This window comes from Ambystoma mexicanum, chromosome 11 (genome assembly GCF_040938575.1).
Source record: "Ambystoma mexicanum isolate Mex_15411 chromosome 11, UKY_AmexF1_1, whole genome shotgun sequence".
NCBI lineage: Eukaryota > Metazoa > Chordata > Amphibia > Caudata > Ambystomatidae > Ambystoma > Ambystoma mexicanum.
Genome location: NC_090934.1, coordinates 1,236,686,954 through 1,236,707,765, shown reverse-complemented (window position 1 = coordinate 1,236,707,765; position 20,812 = coordinate 1,236,686,954). Strand labels below are relative to the sequence as shown.

Sequence of the window (20,812 nt, the reverse complement as noted above, 5' to 3'; positions counted from 1 at the left end):
GCACAGCAGTGTAGAAAGCGGTGGGACGACCTGAGGCTCCGCGTCAGGAGCATCCTCTCGGCGAATAGGAACCTGGCCACGGCAACCGGGGGAGGATCTGATTCACCCATCAAATTGCAGCCTTTGGGAGGAAATCTGTGCCTCCACTATTGGAATGGAGAGTATAGAAGGAGTAGGAGGGATGGAGAGAGGAGCCCCGACATCAGGAGATGCAGGTAGGTGGCTCAAATCAAGCCATGCAAAATTCACCAAAGTCCAATCATGTGAAGTACAATGTTGCCCCATAGTGCAAATGCAACACTGGCAGGAGACTGCCCACAGACACATCCGATCTCCACGCTGTACACATGCAGCATGCACACCCTAACTGCCGGCACCCACATACCTCCATGCTACTTCCACACAAGAGGCAGACAACCTGTATGCCCCTGCCTCAAATGTGCTGCATGTAATAACTGATAAGATGCCATTCGTCACAATGCAGGCCCAATGTCCGCTGACCCATCAATAACACTATCCCTCCTTTGCTCCACCACAGGCTCAGATTCAGACCCTCAGGATGAGGACACCACTGCCTCCACAGCCACCAAGAGGGCCAGGACAACTGTGCCAAGACCGCAAGCCTCCACCTCTGCCGTCCCGATGAAAACACCACAGCAGCCACAATCCCTGCCAGGGAAAGAGGACAGGGCACTGACAGCCACCACAACTGTCACCACAGAATCAGCAGCAGCAGCGCACATTACACCAATCGTGCCCACCGAAGGGACAGGCTCTGCTGCAAGCAGCACTCTTGGCGAAATCGCAGCCATTGCAGCCTCCTCCGACAGTGAAGCTGGGATCATTGAGGAGACTGAGGATGCAAGCCCCACTGCCCACCTACATTCTCCCTACATATCCCCAAGCAGCCTGCATGCGGAAGCCACACAGGTGCAGTTAGGGGACGAGGATTGGCCAGCCACCCTATCCCCGCTGCCGGAGGTGAGCAGCCCAATGGGTATGCCAATGCCATCAGTCATGAGCCAGAGGAATGAACAGACCCTGGATGAGATAGTCACCCGGCAGCAGCAACTATCCTCGCTCCTCAATGAGCACGTTGCAGAGTGTGGGGGGGGGGCAAAGGATGCAATGGAGAGATGTGCAGACAGAGTCACGGCTGCCATTGAGTCCTCCACGAAGGACATCTGCACAGAACTCGCCGCTGTGCGGCACGTAATCTCAGAACTGGTGCAGACCATTCGGGACATGCGTCCAAATGTGCATGCAGGAACCTCCTCGTCAACCAGCTCGGCACAGAGCAGCCCCATCCGACGATCAGGGAGGAACCTGCGCAGCAGGGGCAGGGGTGCCCCGGGGCCAGGGGAGGGGACTGTAATTTGTGGCTGGACAGTGGAGAATTACTGCATCACCCACTGCTGCACAGACTCACTCACACCTTTTTAGGGATTCCAGGGGGGAGGGGGGAGTGGGTGTGTTTGGGTGTTCAGGGGGGAGGGGGGAGTGGGTGTGTTTGGGTGTTCAGGGAAGAGGGGGGAGTGGGTGTGTTTGGGTGTTCAGGGGGGAGGGGGGAGGGGGGAGTGGGTGTGTTGGGGTGTCAGGGGGAGGGGGAGGGGGGAGTGGGTGTGTTGGGGTGTTCAGGGGGGAGGGGGAGGGGGAGTGGGTGTGTTGGGGTGTTCAGGGGGGAGGGGGGAGGGGTGAGTGGGTGTGTCATACCTTTTCACATACACTTTTTCGTTTAGCACAAATCAAATGTGTGGACATTGCTCATTGCGTATGCATGCTTTATTGTTGTACAGTCCACAGTGTGCATGTCCCAGACACACACAGTGCCCCAAGTGCCGTCTCCATGTTACACGCACACGCCGTGTGTGCTAGAAGCATTGGTCAATGAGATTCTGACGCATTTCACGCCCCTCCTGTGCATCACTGCCTCGTTGAGGTGCTGCCCCATCCCCACCCTCATCATCCTCATCACAGGTGGTTGCAGTTCGGCGTCAGGGGGCAGGGGCACATTTCGTCTGACGCACATATTGTGTAGCATGACACATGCCATGACAATCTTCGCAACCTTCTCATGGCGGTACAGGAGTGCCCCGCCAGACCTGCTGAGGCAGCGGAAACGTGCCTTCAGTAGGCCGAATGCCTGCTCAATCACCACACGGGTACGTGCATGGGCACGGTTGAAGTCCTCCTCAGGCTGGTTCTGTGGGTTCCGGACTGGTGTAAGGAGCCACCTCTTCAGGGGATAGCCTGCATCACCTGTAAGTGGGCAACAATGTATGTGTCAGGGATGAGATTGATTTCTGTACATGACGTGCCACCATGCCTTGCATTCAACTGTTACTTTGCACCACTTTTAGTTGCGCTAATGGATTCACACTATGAAACCAGTATATGTTCATGGCTCTCATGTACAGTTTTGCATGCCAAGACACAATGCAGGGGGACAAGTGCCTTGTGAGTGCCCATCCACTGTGTCCGTTCAGGCCGTTTCTTTAGGTGACCTGGCACGTGTCCTGTGAGGTCAACGCTCACATGATTGCAACATTGCTGTCTGCCTCATTATGACCCTAGTGAACAATACTGATGTCAATAGGGACAGTTTGTGGGCCTTGCTGTCTGTGTTGTGGTGTATTGATGTTCCTGTCCGTCATGTGCCTCCTTTGTGCGCAGTTATGGGGGACAGGCCTTTCAGTTGATGGTGTTTGGTGACGTGCATGTAGGTGCTTTTCGTTGAAGTCACTGTGATCACATTTTTTACAATGCACTTGCAGATGGTTGTGTCATGGTTGGGAGACACCTTCATTCCCATGTTAGGGCTGCTTAGGTCAGGCATCATGTATACAGTTGTCAGATGACGTAAGTGCTGCCTCAGGGTATGATCTGGCTACTGCTAGTCGCAGCCAGGTGAAGTATGCATCATCCCCCCCCTTTCTGCCATGTGAAGTATGCATCACCCCCCCCTTTCTGCCAGGTGAAGTATGCATCACCCCCCCCCTTTCTGCCAGGTGAAGTATGCATCGCCCCCCCCCCCTTTTTGCCAGGTGAAGTATGCATTGGTACGTCGATCACCTACCCACTTCACATTTCCATGCTCATGACATTAGACTCACCGAGTAGCCAGGATCTTGGGCCTGCATGTCGCACCATGTAGCGTGGTATTGTGGAGTTCCTCAGGACCATTGAATCATGGGTTGATCCGGGGAATCGGGCACAACAATGTGTGAAGATCCTGTTGGAGTCACAGACCATTTGCACTTTGATTGAGTGAAATTGTTTACGGTTGTGGTACGCTACCTCCATGGCATGTGGGACCACCAATTCCACATGGGTGCAGTCGATGGCACCAATGCAACCAGGTATGCCAGCTAGTGCATGGAAACCCACTTTGGTGTTAGCAATCTCCTGGGCAGACCGTGGCAATTAGATGTGGTCGTCTGTGTGCTTGAGGAGGGCATCGAGCACTTGGATCAGTGTACATGAGAATAATGGTTGTGCTATGCCATGCAAGTGCCCCACTGTGTGCTGGTAGGTGCCTGTGGCCAGGAAGTGGAGCACGGACACTACCTTCAGTAGGGGGGGGATGGCGGTGGGTGTTTCAATCATGCTGACAATGTTGTTGTGTATCATGTCCACAATGGTGGTGATGGTGTCCCGGTCCAGTCGGTACAGGGTGTGGATCTGCTCAGCGGTGAGGTTGAATGGACTGGCTCTGATGCGTGGGATTGGGGGCTGCCTGCGTGGTGCCACTGGCTGTGCTGGTGGGGCTTGCTGGCCCTGCCTTGCCCTCCTTCTCCTCCTGCATCTCCTCTGTGCAGCCTGTTGTTGTTGTTGTTGTTGTAGTTGAAGTTGTAGCACTTGCATTGCTATCAGGTCCTCCAGTCCCAACATTGCTAGTCCTATTGGTATCATTGTGGAGTGTGACTGGGTCTGGGAAGGGGTTGGGTGTGCTCTTTTTCTACTTCCTGAGTCTGTATTGCCTCCACCTGTGCTGATTCTGTGCACCTGTGGCAGCTGGATTCACTGCACAAGGCCCTTTACGGTTGGTTCTCGATGGCGTAATTAGCACCATGGCGGTAAGGTACTTAACGGGCTGGGTGATGGCGTTAGGTGCATGTCCGCTTGGGTCGGCATTTGCGTACCTTTGCGCCATGCCGGTAATTACGGTGTGGGAGGGCGCGTGCGCGCGTCCTTGATGCAGTTAGCGGCAGCGTTAACTACGATGCTGCTAATGGCATCGTAGTTAACGGTCACGGGTCATGATCGGACCTAGCGGAAAACGATGGCGGTAACAATTTACTGCCATCGTTTTTCACTTAGCGCCAGGGTCGTAATGAGGGCCTTAGTCTTGACCGCCTGCCATAGCTACCCTGATTGGTCTGGCTTGTCCAGAGGTTACCCTGTTCCAAGAAACTAGGTTGGCCTTCTGAACCTCTGCCCCTCCAGGTCAAAGTTCAGAAATCCTTCTTAACACCCGGTTTGCCTGACCAAGTGGAGGCTATTAGAATCATTGTTGCCTTAGTACTTTAATGCAAGAGTGAGCAATAGTTCCATGGTCGGTTCCAAAGTCCCTTTTGCAAGCAAAATTAGCTAACATGGAGGCTTCTTAGGCTTTAGGTTTTTGGAGGACAGTGAAGAGTACTTCCTCCAATACATGTACTATGAAGTTTGTCACATAGGAATGAATAGCGCCTCGGGAGAGCCAAGGTTGAAGAGAATTATTGATGAAGCATGCAGAATGTGAAGCATAATCCTCCTTATGATCTTTACTGCTTCTATTTATCTTTTGAGTGTTAGTGTCGACAAGTATCTCTCTCTGTCCCCTGATGGTTGTGAGAGCTTCTCTGTATCTGGGCCTCTTTCTCTATCTGAGCAGGCTATCATACTTCCTATCCTCAAGAAACCTTCCATGATCCTTCCTCTCCTTCTCATTGTTGTCCAATCTTGCGTCTTCCTTTTCTTTCTAAACTTTAGGAACATGTGCTTTATTCTCCAGTTTCCACTTACATGAATGCTCCTTCTCTTCTTCCTCTACACTCTATGGAAACTGCGTTCTTTCTGTCTATGATTCTCTTCTGTCGGCTTGTTACTCTAAACACTCTTCTCTTTTAGTGCTCCTCGACCTGGCACCAGCTTTTGACACAGTTGGTCATGATCTTCTTATTTGCTTGCTTTCCTCTCTTGGTTTTAGGGATTCTGCTTTGTCTTGGTGTCATTCCTAACTGACTGACCTTTCTTATTCCGTCTCATGGGGGTGCCAAACATCACCAGTTTCCCCCTCCAATATGGCATACCCCATGCCTCTGTTCCTGGTCCATTGCTTTTCTCTCTATATCTGATTCTCCTTGCTTCTGTCATTTCTTCTTTTGGTCTGTCTCACCACTTTAAAGTGGATGATATGTAGCTTTTTCTTACCTTCAGTTCTTTCTCCCCCTCCATTCACTCTGTTGTCACCTCTTGTCTACTCACTACCCAGTCCTGGATGGTGGATCAGTATCTTCATCTAAACCCCTCCAAGAATGAGGTTCTAATTTGTCCTGCTTCCACCGTCTATTTCCTTTCTGCCTACTCTTCTTAATATCTCTTGATCGGCTAGAAATCTTGGGGTGATTTCTGACTATTCACTCACTTTCTCCTCACACGTTTCTATCATTGCTTGTTCCTGCCGCTTTCAGCTATTTAGTGTCAGAAACCAAGGCATTTTCTTTAATTTAATGCCACAAAAACCTTTGCCTCCTCTCTCCTATTCTCTCATCTATTTTATTGCTCTTCTGTTCTTCGTGGCCTCCATACTGCTCATCTGGCTCAGCTCTAGATATAATACCTCTATCCATGTCCTCTTTTGTCTATCTTCTCATGAGTTTATTCCCCCAGCTCTTTCGTCGCTTCAGTGGCTCTCCTTTGAGTCACGCCTCCCCCTTATCCCTCCTCTCTGATTTTCTACTCACCTTCTCGCTCCCTTTGATATCAATCTCTTTTTCATCTAGCTGTCCCTTGCCTTCCATGTGCTAAATCGTGCTTTCATCCTGTTCTCTACTGCCTCCAAAACATTGTAACACTCTGCCTCTCCCCCTTCACTCTCTTTCTTCCTTTTCTCTTTTCCACTCTAATCTTAAATCGACTCTGCTTACCTAACTATTTGGCTGCTTCATGTATTTTTGCATGAATTGTACAGGCTTTCCTTTTGTTAAAGTGCTTTGGTGTATAGCGCTATGCAAATAAAATAAAATCTTCTGGGCCTCTGGTGTGGTTGGTCCCAGTCATCTTCATCACTGAAGAAGCTTTCAACATCGGGACTGGTGATGCTGAGCTTCTTATGGTTGTATTGGACTGTAAATGATGGCTGAAAAATCAATGTTTTTGATGTTTGGAGTGATCCCTGCTGTTGATGGGCCTCTCGACTCTCAACAGTGAACATGTCCCTGCCATGAGTTCTGAAGTGGAAGCCATGTACATAATATGTCTTGATGTGTACAATGGCTGTGATGTTGCTCATGCTTTGAGAGACCTTCGGAGTCTCAGAACTAGCCACTAAAAGTGCCCATGAGTGCCCCTGGTGATTCAGGGTCTTCCCTGTTACTCCCAACCAGACTTTTCCTTGACACTAGAAACCTGTATACCTAACTTTCAGGGGCTGTGGTAAAACCCATGCTTGAAATGTTTACTTGTTATATTTCTCAATACCGATACATGCATATTTTAGCCCATAGGCTACAAGAACAGATTTAATAATATACAGTAAATTCAAAATATGAGCTTCCATGTCAAAATCTGTTCTGAAGCAAAGTTTTGTCAACCCAACATATTGTTAGCACCTTTATTAAGAAGCCAATACCTGCAGGCCTTGCGTGGGCATTGTGACAGCGATCGTTATAAAGAAGCAGAGAGAATGATTCACATTAAGACTATGGAGAATATTATGAACATGCTGCTACTGTCTCAAAGCCAGATAAGCTTTGTCAAAACAGACACAAATGCTGCTCACAAAATGAATTCCCAATCTATTGTCCAGGTGTGGACTTTCCTTGCCTGCTTGACCCTGACCAGTGATCTAGCATCACGCTGCTTCCCTCGCGGGTCTTGCTCATGTGCTCAGCTCATGCCTTGTTTGTTGATCCTGGGTCTTGTATAACGTGGGCTACCTTCCAATGGGCTTAACTGGCTTCTTGGGTACTTGGCGAGAAACGTGTAACTATGAAGACACGTGTTTCATTGTTTGAATGGGCCCATGTAATTAAATCATTATCTTTGTCTGGAGGCTAACGGAATGTTCTTTGAAGCTGGATAGCATTTCTTTTTTTCCAGACGGGTGCACAGTTTCACATTCTGTGCTAGTTAGCCAACCACATGGCAAGAGTGATACCTATTTTGACCTAGGATCTACAGGATTTCGGATTTAAAAAAAGCTCAGCTTGCTTGCCTTGTGGCTTGAACTTTTAACTTACACACCATTGAAATTAGTAGATTTGAGGTGCTGTCCACAGGTATTAAAAGCATGTGTAGGGGTAAAAATGTCAAGTTGCAAGCTACTACCCAGCCATTAAAAGCCACTCAGCACCTCAATTCTACACACACAGCAAGTCATTTCGTACTTGCCAAGAGTCAACTATCACTAGTTAATGGCTTGTTGAGAGTGTGTGCTTTGGTCCTAGCAATGTGCTCTTACCTAAGAAGCCATCTCTCTGTTCATATATATGCGTGTGCTTCTGTACCATAATGAAAAGCATTCATTTTTCACTTTTAAAAATATAGTCATCATTGCTTTCTTTTATAAAGAGCTCTCCTTCAGGTTTATTTTCATTGTCATTATTATGATAATTAGCTAATAACGCAATCAAGCGAGGAGTTCTAATCATTTAAGGGGACATTTGTCATCACATCCTTAATGCACTTATTGCAACGTGCTCTGAGATGTAATGTGCCATGTTTCTAATGCACAGCAATCATATAAGCACTAAACACGTTTGGCATATGTTGAAGCATTCAGCATTTCTTTGAGAAAATATGCCTTTGCACATGCATGGATGGCACTTTTATTTTAACTCGTTCGTTAAAGAAATGCAAGTTTCTCGTCACTGCCAAACCTCACTTCCCGATTTCATATGGGTTGTATCCTGAGGGCAAGAGATATGAATGGGCCGTAGAGTGGCCAAAGTTTAGCCTGGCCTGGCTCCTAATCTGATGCCCACTCTGGCCTTTAGATGTGTGCTTGGCATTTTCTGACAAAGTGGGCACTCCTCCTCTATGGTGTGAAAACCAGACCAGGAAACTATGCACATAGCATGATCGTCTTTCCTGAATGTCTTACCACCCCAAGAGGCCCAGAAACACCAGATCGGACTTAAAAACATCGTCGAAAACCCTACATCCATGAAAAAGCAACACTGTGTAGATAAGAGAAGTTGAGTCACGATGAAGTCCATCCACTAAAAAAGATTGTCTCTGCTAATTAAGGCAGCAGTTTATCTGTTTCCTTGTTCTATTTATCTGTGTCGGGCTGAAGAGAGTGTGTGTGTAAAACAATCTGGTCTCTCCACGTATGCTGGTTTTGAATAGTTTTTCATTTATATTTGAATTAGGGTTCCAAGATCCTGCCAGTAGGTGGAGCCATTCCTTGTTTGTAAATGTTAATGCAGAGTGCAATGATGGAGAAAATAGCACTGCTTTTGAATTGTCTACGGTAAGTGCCTGTATAAGGCATGGGCCTGATTCAAAACGCGTTTTTCAATGGGATTTCCAATATACTAACACTTTGTGAATAAGGCCCTTTGAGAACAAAACAAGCAGTCGCGGGGTAATGTGCTAAATGACTGGACTTGCTTAAGGAAACACAATGTACAATATGATCCTAGGTTAAGTGTAGTCCTGGCTAGAGATCCCTTAGGGGTAATGAGACAGCATGAGGGAGGTTCCACTGCCCTGTAGCAACATGCCATTAAGGCACAGGGCACCACACACATTTTTGTGATCAGATCACGAAAATAAGCTTGGATGTAAAATAACAGATTCAAAAGTCAATTTATTTTGTAAAAGAAGCGGTCAGTTGATGAGGTTGTAGTTCTGGCAAACTGGTTAGAACATTCTACGTCTTGTGTTAAGGAGAATGCAAAAGGAAGAGCAAAGGCGCCAAAGGTTCAGGTAAACAAAAGCGATAATTAAAAAATGAAATGGAACGTTTCAGATGTGGGGAGTCAGCCACAACTTGCGAATACTAAGAGCTGCCCAGTGGATTTGCGAACATGCAGAAACTGCACCAAGAAAGGGCATTATGCCAGATGCCCGGGACGTCATTTCACCAAAATTCCAGGTGTAGCAGAAGTGACATCACATGACCCTTGACCGCTGATGACATCACAGGAAGTGATGTAATTTGACCCCCACCCCAAGTGGCATCACGGGAAATGATGGCACACAACCTTTCACCTTTTGACAAAACAGGAACTGGCATCACATTGCATTGTTCTTCAGTACACTGAGAAAAATATGGTTATGATATCACTGTAAAATGATTTACATTTCATACAAGAATGGATCACAATATGTAGCGTTAATATCAGTGTGTATTGGCCCATATTACCTAGTTACATGTCTGGGGTTGCTTGTGTTTCCATGCCGAAGGGACCTGGCCTAGCAGTTCCGCTGGACTGCTACCATTGGTGGCAGTATCTGACTGATTTGCATATGGCTGGACCCCTTTTGCAATGGCACAGATGGGCTAAGAAACGGTGGCGTGAAAGGTTGACCCGAGCAATGCCAGTGGTTCAGATTTATTCAAAACCTTCCACCCATCACTTTTGTGGTTAAAATGGAAGCAGACATCCAACACAACAACCTGGACTATTGTACATCACTCAGGCTAAACTGTAGGCAGGGAGAGCATCTTGAAGAGGCCTAAACCCCAAAGCACAGACATCCAGTGCCTGTCATGTGTCTGCCCACAGAATGGAAAGAGTAACTGACCAACACAAGTCCAACCAGAAAAATGAGGGTCTGGAGGATTGCCCAGAGCTGTGCCAGTGGTTATGAATGATTTGAAACCTTCCAGCCGTCACCTTTCATTTTTGCTTATTTGGTAAGTAACCCACAGTTTTTTTTGTTAGATGGGAGATAGAGGGGAAGGATGTGTTGCAAGTCACAGTAATTGCAGGTTTTATTTTATTTTAAAATGTAAACAACAGCAGCAGCTCAATGACATCACCCCTAGAAAAGGTCTACTTTATAATTTTCTTTGGTCCTTTATATCTTGCTTAATGCCAGCCTCCTCCAGTTTCTAAGCAAGCACTGGAACAGGAACTGAACCCATGCTCCTTCTTGTTCCCAAAGTAGGTGTGGTGCCTGTGAGCTATCCTTCCAAATATATATATTTTTTGCTTGAGGAAACAACAGATGGTTTATTTCAAAGGCAGAGGGCAACTTCATGTAAATTATCTCCCCTTGCGTCTATCTACAGTGTGCCTGTGATGCAGGACTGGCAGATCTGGGTGAGGTCACACACTGCCCAGGCAGGATTGGTGGCAGAAGCCACTGGGGCACACCCCTCTCATCACAGGCACAGTGACTCACTGGATGTGCAAAGCAGACAATGAGAAACACTGATGAAATGTGTGTTCATGCGGTGCTGTCAATGAGTACTGCAGGCTGCTCTAACACTCTCAGGATTCAAGGAAGATTCCCCTGGACTACCAGAAGGGACCCCTAACACAATACACGAAAAACCCTCCTCCTCCTCACCTGTGTGAAAGTCCTCCGAAGAGTCCTCCGAAGATATGGTTCTTCGTTCCCTCCAAGCGGTCTCTGGCTTTTTTGTGCAGCTCTTACGGCGAGCTCGTCTGGAGGCCACCTGACCAATAGATAGACTGCTTGGCAGAGGGAACTCCAGGGAGCAAACCCAATTACCAGGGAGAAGCCAAGCTAAAAAACCCTGGGGCAGCTTGAGTACGATGGTGACAGCTGCTCCGTGAGGATAAGGATATTCTGTTGCCGGAAGAAAGGTTAAGCCGGCTGCTCGATGTGTAGGAGCTGAAGAGTCACGAAAACTGCCAAGGAGTGTAACGTAAGTAATGGCTCCGTGGAGAAGGGAGCTGCCAGGAAGTGCAGGCACTGGAAGCAAGAAGGTAAGTAAACAAGGCGAGGGGGCTGCCAAACATGAAACAGGGAAAGCACACAGGTAGGAGCGGGGAAAAAGGAGAGAGAGGGAGAACGGGGAAAAAATGGAAGAGGAGAGGCAGGAACAAACGCCGAAAGTTCCAGGCGACTGGAACAGCGGCGTCAGCGTCAGGACCCGAAGAGACGAGGGTTGCAACGCGTCGATACGTCGCCATGGAGGAGTCCAAGTAGGGCCGGCGCGATGACGCACAGCAACAACAAGAAAGACTAGACCGTCACTGTTGTTCCCGCGGCGGCCGTCCGCGTACCCTCCATGTCTTCCACAGCCGCCACTGTCCTCGTGTCATGACAAACCCATCCCCATCAGACCTAGCTCCCGTGCTCTTCTTGTTGCTACTGTACTCGGTATGAGCTGCATAGACAGCCCCGCCTCTGAACCCAACCATTCAGGTGCTGCATAGACAGCCCCGCCTCTGAACCCAACCATTCAGGCATTCTTCACTAATGGACTGCCAAGCTGTTAGTGATGGCGGCTTCATGGTTTTTCCTGCATCCCTGTTATTTCTCCCGCTAATGAGATTCAGATTCCAGGTGCAACACAGGTATCTGCTCTTAGCACTGCCTGTTTGTCCAGTGGCCCAAGAGTAACAAAGACATGTCTAGGGGTAGCACCATTTTATTACTTATTGGGTTATGTGTATATATACGGATCATCTGCCCTGAGCTGCTTTCTGGAGTGCACTCCGACAAACTTGCACCGTGGTACAAGTTCTTTAAACATATATATATATATATATATATATATATATATATATACATACATATTGCCTATTCTTTTAAAATGTGTTATGTTGCTGATTATCATTATATTGTATAAAGTTAAAGTTAAATTAGATACATTTTATGATTGTATTTTGCTTATGTGTAAAGGTTTTAGATAAAACAGTACCACATTAAAATAAATAAATAAATAAATAAAATAGATCTTTTTTTGACATTCCACTTCATGCCAAACTCCAAACCCTAAACATGGGATTGGGTTTCAAACCTATGCTGCTCTGTGTTGACTTGTTTCCAAGATGAGCGTGTTGCCCCTGAGCTATCCTCCCGGGCCTGCGATCCCAAAGGGCAAAGTGAAGTTACTGTAGGGCATTGCAGTTAATCCTAGGAGGATAAGTGGAGACACTCGGCTTGGAGGGTTGGGGGTTTCCATTGGCTGGATCGCGGGGCCCTCCGCGGTGGGCAGCACCTGCTGATGTCGATGACAGGGGAGGGACATGAGGAGGAATGATAGCCTCACACACTTGGAGCACCCAGGAGTGTTACCAATCTCCTGTGGTGACTTAGCTGGGTTTTTGTACTCCTCCCTCTCGGCTTCTGGAGTGGTAGTGCACTGAACACTGATCCACGCTAGGAACTGGGCCTCTGCTACTGCTGTCTTCTGCTTACCTGAAACACAGATTAGAGCAGTGATTTAATCAATATGTGTTAGCAGCCATTTCCTAGTAGTTCTAAAATGGTTAACACACTGTCTACTGTGCACAATAACATCTGACTATTCAGAGCACCTCACCCAGGGTGTTACCGTTTCAGCTATGTAAATTCATCTTACCCCGTGGCTGGGTACAGTCTCTGGATGGCCAGCTGAATTTACTTTGAATTTACTTTTCAGGAACCGTTACTGGGATGCCTGGCACCAGAAAAAAGAAGCAGGCTAATTTAGATTCATTCACCTATGTATCTTTAAGACTGAATCCCATCAAACCCATACCACCTGATACCACTCTAATGTGATTGCAGGAGGTTCTACACACTACAGATATGCAATCCTGCCTTCTCAAGCTGAAAGTCACTCTTTAATCCCTGGACATGAACACTGACTCCCTTGTGGGGAAGCCTCACAGTACAAGATTGATCAACTTTGTGGGTGAATGTCTAATTTAGTAAAAAGTATATGCATCTTCAGTGATATTATTAATGAACAGGAAACCGAAATTAGCCCATTGAATGAAGAAGCATTCATGGTGAAGTTGAAAAATGAGGATCTGGAATTCAGGTCATGTCACAATAACATCGCAATTCTGGGCCTACTGGAGATGGGAGTGCAGGGGTCAATGGAGCTGTCCCTAAAGGAACACCTACCTGAAATACTGGATCAACCCGTGTTCGCCAAACATTTTTATTTGCATTTATTTGAAGAACAGGGATGTCAATTTCAATCAGAAATGACTTACAGTAACACAGTTATAGATGGAGGAGGCATTCACCCGAAGGACGCCTGTACATTATCACAATATGAGACGATGTGGTGAGCCAGTTTCTGAGGGTGTGAAAAAAGTGAACATGGTCCAGGGACAAAACAAAACAAAAAGATACAAGAAACACCTGACTTACAAAGATAAAATTACTTAGGTTGATAAGTCTTCAAACTACAAATTTCCTTATCAAGAGGGCACACTGTTCACCGTTCACTGGGCCGTTGTCTTGTCCCTGGGATGTCCCGTGCCCACTGATAGCAAGAATATTCAACTATAGGCAGGAACCTTATACTGAAAGCTTCAAAAGAAATGGGTGATATCTGCAAGCGTACGATATACACTTGCAACTAACAGTTAAAGAATATGAGTGAAATAAGCACGTCTTAGTAGAAGGGAAGTTGACACGTTTAAACTGCTTAGCCTGGGCTGATGTTTCTGTGGCTACTTTTTGACAACAACCACATCTGAAAATTTGGACAAAACTGCATTAGAGAAGTCTTTTCATCAGGCCAGAGTGGGCAATTGGGCACTCCAAGCAAAGGTTGAGATCCGTACACATTTACTACTCATCTGTACAGGATATAACTGATCACCTTCAAAACAAATTATCCCTCCATTACAGAGAGAAGGTATGTTCGGCTGTGAAAATTCTACAATGATGTTTCTCCTGGTCGACTTTGATTATAATATCACCAAGATGACTGCGGCTTTACTTGCTGGTGCATGAGCAATATGAGTACAATTTGGATCGTGAACAACCTAAGGGCCCAATTCATGGAATTTCTAGCATGTTGCGAAGCGACTTTGCACTGGCAACTAACACCCTTGGTCACAGAGCGGTGCAAAGTGCATTTTCGGAGTGCAAAGTGACTTTGCATCACTTTTGCACCCATGCAAAGTCTTTTTGCACTGCAAAAATACACTTTACACCACTCTGTGAATCACTTTGCACCACGCAATACATTCCAAACAATTACTGTTTTTTCGTGACCTGTTAAGGGTCCCCATCTATGTCACTTAGGGACTGTGAAGTGTTGCACTGATAAGACTTTACCTATCCCCTGATTCCCATATAGCTACTAATGGATTGATGTCATGCATATATTTAATTATGTGGTTTTAAGTAAGCTTTTAAAAACTGACCAATGAGCTGATGCCATGTTCATAGTGCAATTATGATATCTTTGACATGTTTTTAACTTTGTATTGTTTTTCTGTTTTGTATTGTTTCTATTGACGGCCATGAAATGCTCAATTAGCGGGAATTGTTACTAAATAATTCAAATACAAATCTCAAGAACGCGTAGTCACCATCCTGGTGCAGAATTTACTTGGATTTAATTGCAACAGAGTCGTTACTGACTGGGAGGGCAGATTGCTCCTGGTTTCAGGCATCCTCAAGAACAAAAGCTATTCACACTGCATTTGCGAATGTGTATGCATTCATTATAGACTCTCCACAGTTTCTTTTAAATGTCTTTCTACTAGATTACATGAAGTCATGTATCATAAGGCCATTATGTGTGTGATTTAAATATCATCATTGGTCGTATTCTTGACAGATCTTCTGACACTATTAGACCCCTTGGTGGTGCTACTAGGGCCCTAAGAGGGCTCTCCGAAAAGTATTATACTGAAGATTGATGGCGGGTCCTGAAGGGTATTACCAGGGAATATACATTTTATTCAAGTGTACATGACTCCTATTGTAGAACGGATACATTGCTGATCACCCGTTCACTACTCTGGGGAGTAAATTCCCTTATCATGCTTCCTAGAACTATTTTGGGTAACTCCCTTGTGCTTATGCCTGCAACACTGTCAGGTAAACAGACTCCCCAATGACACTGGAGATTTAAATCTGGTGCTCTCATGGATGGTGTCCTTAAAATGACTTTACACGGCACAATGCCCTAATTTGTGCAATTGAATAAGGGTTCTGTGGACAATATGGCCTTGTTCTGGGAAACATAAGATATTACAAAGGGGATAATGAATCTACAAGGAACTGGGGGTACAAACATGGATTAGGGGACTATGATGATACTGAAAAGGCCATTCAAGTACTTGAGGATACATATGTAGCAATTCAAGATCATAGCATCCTACCTTAAATTCAAGTATAACTGGATGTATTTCAATAATCTGCTAACCAGGGAGGGTTGGTATTTGTCCAGTGGAGCTACAGCCTTGAAGTATGTAGAGAGTGGCCTTTCCTTGCATGTGGCCAAGGACACCATCCTGTAGGAATCTCCTTCTTTACTGCTTGCTGACATAAAATTCAATGGGGTCGTTTACAGGGATGTGAGAATATCACACAGGTTTTCGTAGACTATTAAACCTCACTGTACAGGGCAGCTGAACCATTCCATGAGCAAATTATGAATCAGTATTTGAATAAAGCTGAATTTGCTTGGATAGTCGCCGCACACCAGGAAGCTGTTGCTGTGCCCATCACGATGGCTGGAATTGCTGCTGCAATACATGATCTACTGACTGTTAAATCTCCAGGCCTGGATGGCATAACCACTGAATATGAATACAGGGAGCAAGCACAAAGATCTTGTTGCACCTCTTTTGCTTGAAGTTTATCTCAAGGTCATACATATTTACTGAATATAAGTGTGTCGGATTGAAGAAACTCCCCATTCACATAGAGATTGTCGAAGTCACTGAGCCTAAGGACTTCAGCTCTGTAATCAGAAATTGTTTGTGGGTAAAAGGTCGGCCAGGTATCCTATCCAGGTAGAAGTGGGGACTATACATTTGAGGACAATTAAACTTTGCATGCAGTCTAGAAGAAGCCTAGAATGACATAGGTACAGGATTCGGACCAGCTTGTCATAGTTCGTATCTACGCATAACCTTGGCCTATAAATTTTCCCAAAACTGCAATTATCCTTTCCAGATTGGCAATCTGTTTGCCTACAGATGGACAGTACCAATATATTGCATGATATGATTGAGCTGTTAGATAATATGTTTCCATTTCAGGGTGTTTCAACCCCCCTTGTCCAATGGTAATGTATGGGTTTTTCCGGCTGCGGTGTTCTCCTACCCATGCAAATCTCATTGGCGGGGAGAAAAATGTTGTGAAAAAGGAGCTTGTCAGCTTCAAAGGTACATTAGTGAATAGGTATATTGGCAAAATCACTATTTTACAACCAGTATATCAAAAATAGTGATAGGCAATGTAATCCGGCTCTCCATCCTGTGCGACGTATCAGTTAATAAAGGACCATAGTTAACCTGGTAAAGAATAGCCTTCTCTCCAGACATGCACACACCAAGAAAGATAGATGATGCACGGTGCCATGCAAACTCCAAGCCCATGGCAGTCTGTAAGGTGGTTACTGTGAGTGGATAGAGTTTGGATTTGCTCTATCTTATGTGCTGACCAGGCAGAAGACCAAAGTCATGTACTTCCTGTACCACCAGGAGCTACGTTATCTTAAGGAGATCGTCCCAAAAAGAAATGAGGGTGTTTAACCATCCCAGCTATAGAAGTGAAGCCCTTTATCAGCATGGACCTCACACAGCGTTAATGGTTCAATGATTAGGGTAAAATGAAGGCAGTAAGGAACATCCCACCTAGTGGCATAAGTTAAGGGGAACACCGGCAATGCAGCTCCATTTGCAGGGACACTCACCATTGGATCACTGTACAGCAATTTTGCGGAATTCAGAAAACTCTCGCCAACCTACATTCTCTCTAACACTATAAGGCCACTCAACTGGGTCAAATGACCTTTCTGCATCTATTAGCATAGCAACAACTGAAATCCTAGTGTTAGCACTACATAAAAGGAGAGTCTCATATAATCATGTGTAGAGCTCATGGGTATAAAGCCAGACTGGCAGGTCATAGTACAGGAAGCATTTGGTTCGCAAGTTATTTGACCAGATTAAGCAGTGAAAGAGGCCGATCTAATTTACAGTTCATGCTTGCTTTACCAGAGTGCAATAGAACTGTTAATAGAGCTTCCTGTACAGTTCTAGGAAGTATTCCCTCACCGGAGGTCTCCTGATATAGGTGCTTATGTTGTGTTCTGAGAGTTATTTATAGTTTTCCGTGAAAAGTCCATATGTCCCAGGGGCTTTGGATGAAGCTAGGTCACTGACAGCATGGGAAATCCAAGCTTCTGCAAAAGGAGAACATGGCAAATCTTTTCGTGAGTTTTCAAGCCAGACCAAGGAAACTCCATCCAAGTAGGCTTACTCTGGGCAATTGCGGCAGTGTGTCTCTAGGAGTATAAGTTCCTATTATAGGAAGTGAATCTCCCATTTATTTCTTTATTACCCCTGCAAAGAGGACCTTCCAAGTCTTCAATGTCCATTATTTCAGTGGCCCTGTCTGTCATCAGCGCCATATTTATGTGGCATGAGTTTGCAAGTCATGAATTTGGTCTTGAGTTCAGTAAAAGAACAAGATCTTGTTAGTTTCTCGCTAATGGCTGAGAGGAGATCCACATTTATGGTAGTATCAGACAGAATCACTTTGACGTGGTGACGATTGAGATAAGATAACCATTTCCTAGTTTTTGCAGAATTATTCGAACCTCTGCCTATCTAAGTGAGGACAACCATCTTATCTCTCGCTATAGTGTTTAAACAAAACAAGGGTGGCTTTGACCCAAACCCCCATCAATCGTCCAGAGATTATGTAATCTGTGTTGTGCAAATTTGAAATCAATGAGTGTATGTAATCCATAATTCACCCGCTCCCCAGCTCCAGCCACGCTGGAAAATACCAACACCCAGCGAAAGGTACCTAACAGGCGATGCATTAATTATTGAACTTTAAAGGTCAACCAAACGCTAAAAGGGGAGAAAAAGCAAAAAAGAGAAAACAATAATTGTCGTAAAGCAGCCCATGCAATGTTGGTGCTAATTATGTATGTAGGCCAAAAAGCCCACCCTTTATGAGTCATAACCATTTAATTTGCCAAACAGTAGATATATTATCTGAACGTCATACAAGCGCATGGTAAGACTAGAGAGAGACATCAAAGAAAATTACTGCAAAGTAAGTATCCAGCAAAACAGCGAATCATATACCCAGCAACACACCAGCACAACAGGCATAGTAAATTAGTAACATTAATAGATCTACAGCAATCATGCGGGGGATATGTGGTGAGTAGAGGGCCTAGAGTCAGTGGTGGACCTGTTCCCTGTAGGCAGTGGTGATTTGGGTGCAATACCCATCTGGAGATGGGGGCGGATGAGGCATTTAGCAGGTTGAGTGAAAGAACTTTACAAGAAACACTATAATCGACTGGTCTAGGAGCCTGTGGTACTATTTGACAGATGAATCCACGACTTCAAGCTTCTCTTCTGGGGATATGGAAAATTCTGGTTCATCATTACATCCCAAGGCGCACTTAGCAGGATACTTTCAAATGGTCAACCTGGTTCACTCTCTGGTGGCCTTGGCTGAGGCGTTGAAAGTCTAGACTGGTTGCAATATGTGTAGCGGTAGGACTATCTGTGTTGAGAAAGAAGGTTGAATGAAATACAGTACGCGTGTGAATTACTTACCACCATGTGGTTGAGGGAGACCCAGCAGTCACTTGGGAATTCCTGCAGCATTGGGACCAGGAACTGCAGGCAGCCATCCCAATGACAGAGCAGCAGCATCATGCCAATGAGGTTCACTATCCGCACCACCGCGCTCGCCAAGTCATACGTCATGTGGAAGATCTGCATAGTAGGCCGAAGGGAAACAAGAAAAGATGAAGAAGATTAGATCAAGACTCTGGATCACCCCATATATCCAAGAAACAGAATCATCCAAAGCAGCAGTACATTTATATTCCATGATCAGATCAAACCAGAGGTAGATATTGTACTTTCCCATAAGGAAATTGGTAAATAACTCAACAAGCCAGCATGGAATGTGTACTGTCCTATAAGGACATTGGGAGATTTCTCAACAAGTCTGAGTTGCTAAAAGCCCGTCCTGCCACTGTAAGTTTTAACATGCTATGGCCTGTTGGGGATCCTCACGCGTTCCATCTTGTCGCATCCAGCCTTGAGTCAAACCAAGGCGTTGACATGCACTTAGTATTTAGCAATAGAATGGACACATTTCAAGTTCTGAAAGCAGTTTCTCTAGTTTCATACAGAGCAGTGGAAGGGTGGGCTGCACAGTATGCGAAGATTCGCTACTCACCAGCCTGAAATATGCGTCACTTACAACCACCTATTGGGGCTCCTGGCATGAGTATGCATGTTGTATTAAAACAGATTTAGAAAAACAGACAAGAGTATTAGAGATTTTTACCCACTCTTGAACTGAGGGAAAGCCTGGGCAGAGGGCCCTGCCTCAATAGAGGTAACCAGTAACTTGCATGGAAAGGAGAAGGCTCAAAATGTCACTTGATGGAGTTCGGAATGCACGGCTTACCTTCAACATGCCAGTTTACACACGCCCATGTCATTTTGGCAGCACACACACTTAAATTGGGACATGCAGTGCTGCTAACACTTCTTTCCAAAGACCCCAAGTAAACCCTCCAGTTGAACTGCCCTCTAGATACCTCTTAACACAATGAAGAGTCGACTTCAGCTTTAGGGTGAGCATAATTATTGCATCCAGTAACTATCCAGTCACCCAGCAGAAAGTTGTCATGCTCTAAGCAAAGATCCTTGTTGCCTTCAACAAACAGGGTGAGAGTGTCTGTACCATAAACAACAGAATCTCTGAGAAAAACATATCTATTCTGTGGTTCTTGTGCTGCAAAGCGTACCTATGAATAACCACTCGACGGACAGCCTTTTCACACTTGTGGCTTGGAAACAACGGTATCAATGGGAATAGCATTCTCATCTTTCAATGGGGAAGGTTGAGCGCGGGCAAAAGAAGTCTGGTTTGCAAGGTGTTTGGGGTTTTCGCTCCAAACGAGGGAAGTTGAAGCCACCACTCTGCTCTGACTCTCACCCCAGGCGGGCGCCCGGTGGGAACCGGGCACAATCAAATCTCTCACCTCTGCTAGCAGAGTGTTTACCTTTATAAATAATGAACAGGCAGTAGCAACAAACACCCAGTGGTAGAGGATAGAAGCCATCATGTCCATTTTAAAATCCCCCAACCCCATCATTAAGGCAAAGGCTTAACTGCTCTGCTCTGCTTTTAGATGGCTCACGCATATATGCTTTGAAGGGGGTGTAAAATGGATCAAATGGGCCAAAGGGAAGTGTAGTAGACATTCAGTATCCTGGTCTCTAAGGTAGGGGAAAGGGGTTGGCAGCCAAATGGGTTAATGCACCTACAGTAGCTATTTATGTAGTACCTGTAGGTAAGGCATCACTTTTTAAAACCGTTTTGCATCCACCTCCCAGCATTTTTTAGGCTGGCTGGTCCCACCAGTGTCACCAGGAATTTGGGCAGATGGCATGGCCTTGTTTTGCTGGAAAAACAAAGCATAGGATAGATGTGTCTGTGC

General features: G+C 45.7%; 1 protein-coding gene across 1 annotated transcript in view; it reads right to left on the bottom strand.

The window, feature by feature from the left end:
- The window catches only part of HCN4 (hyperpolarization activated cyclic nucleotide gated potassium channel 4), a 1,084,393-nt gene that overhangs the window by 176,161 nt on the left and 887,420 nt on the right, over positions 1–20,812 (bottom strand). The window contains exon 3 of the mRNA XM_069624604.1: positions 18,906–19,067. Within this exon, the coding sequence (XP_069480705.1) occupies positions 18,906–19,067 (162 nt within the window). The remainder of the gene's footprint in view (positions 1–18,905; positions 19,068–20,812) is intronic.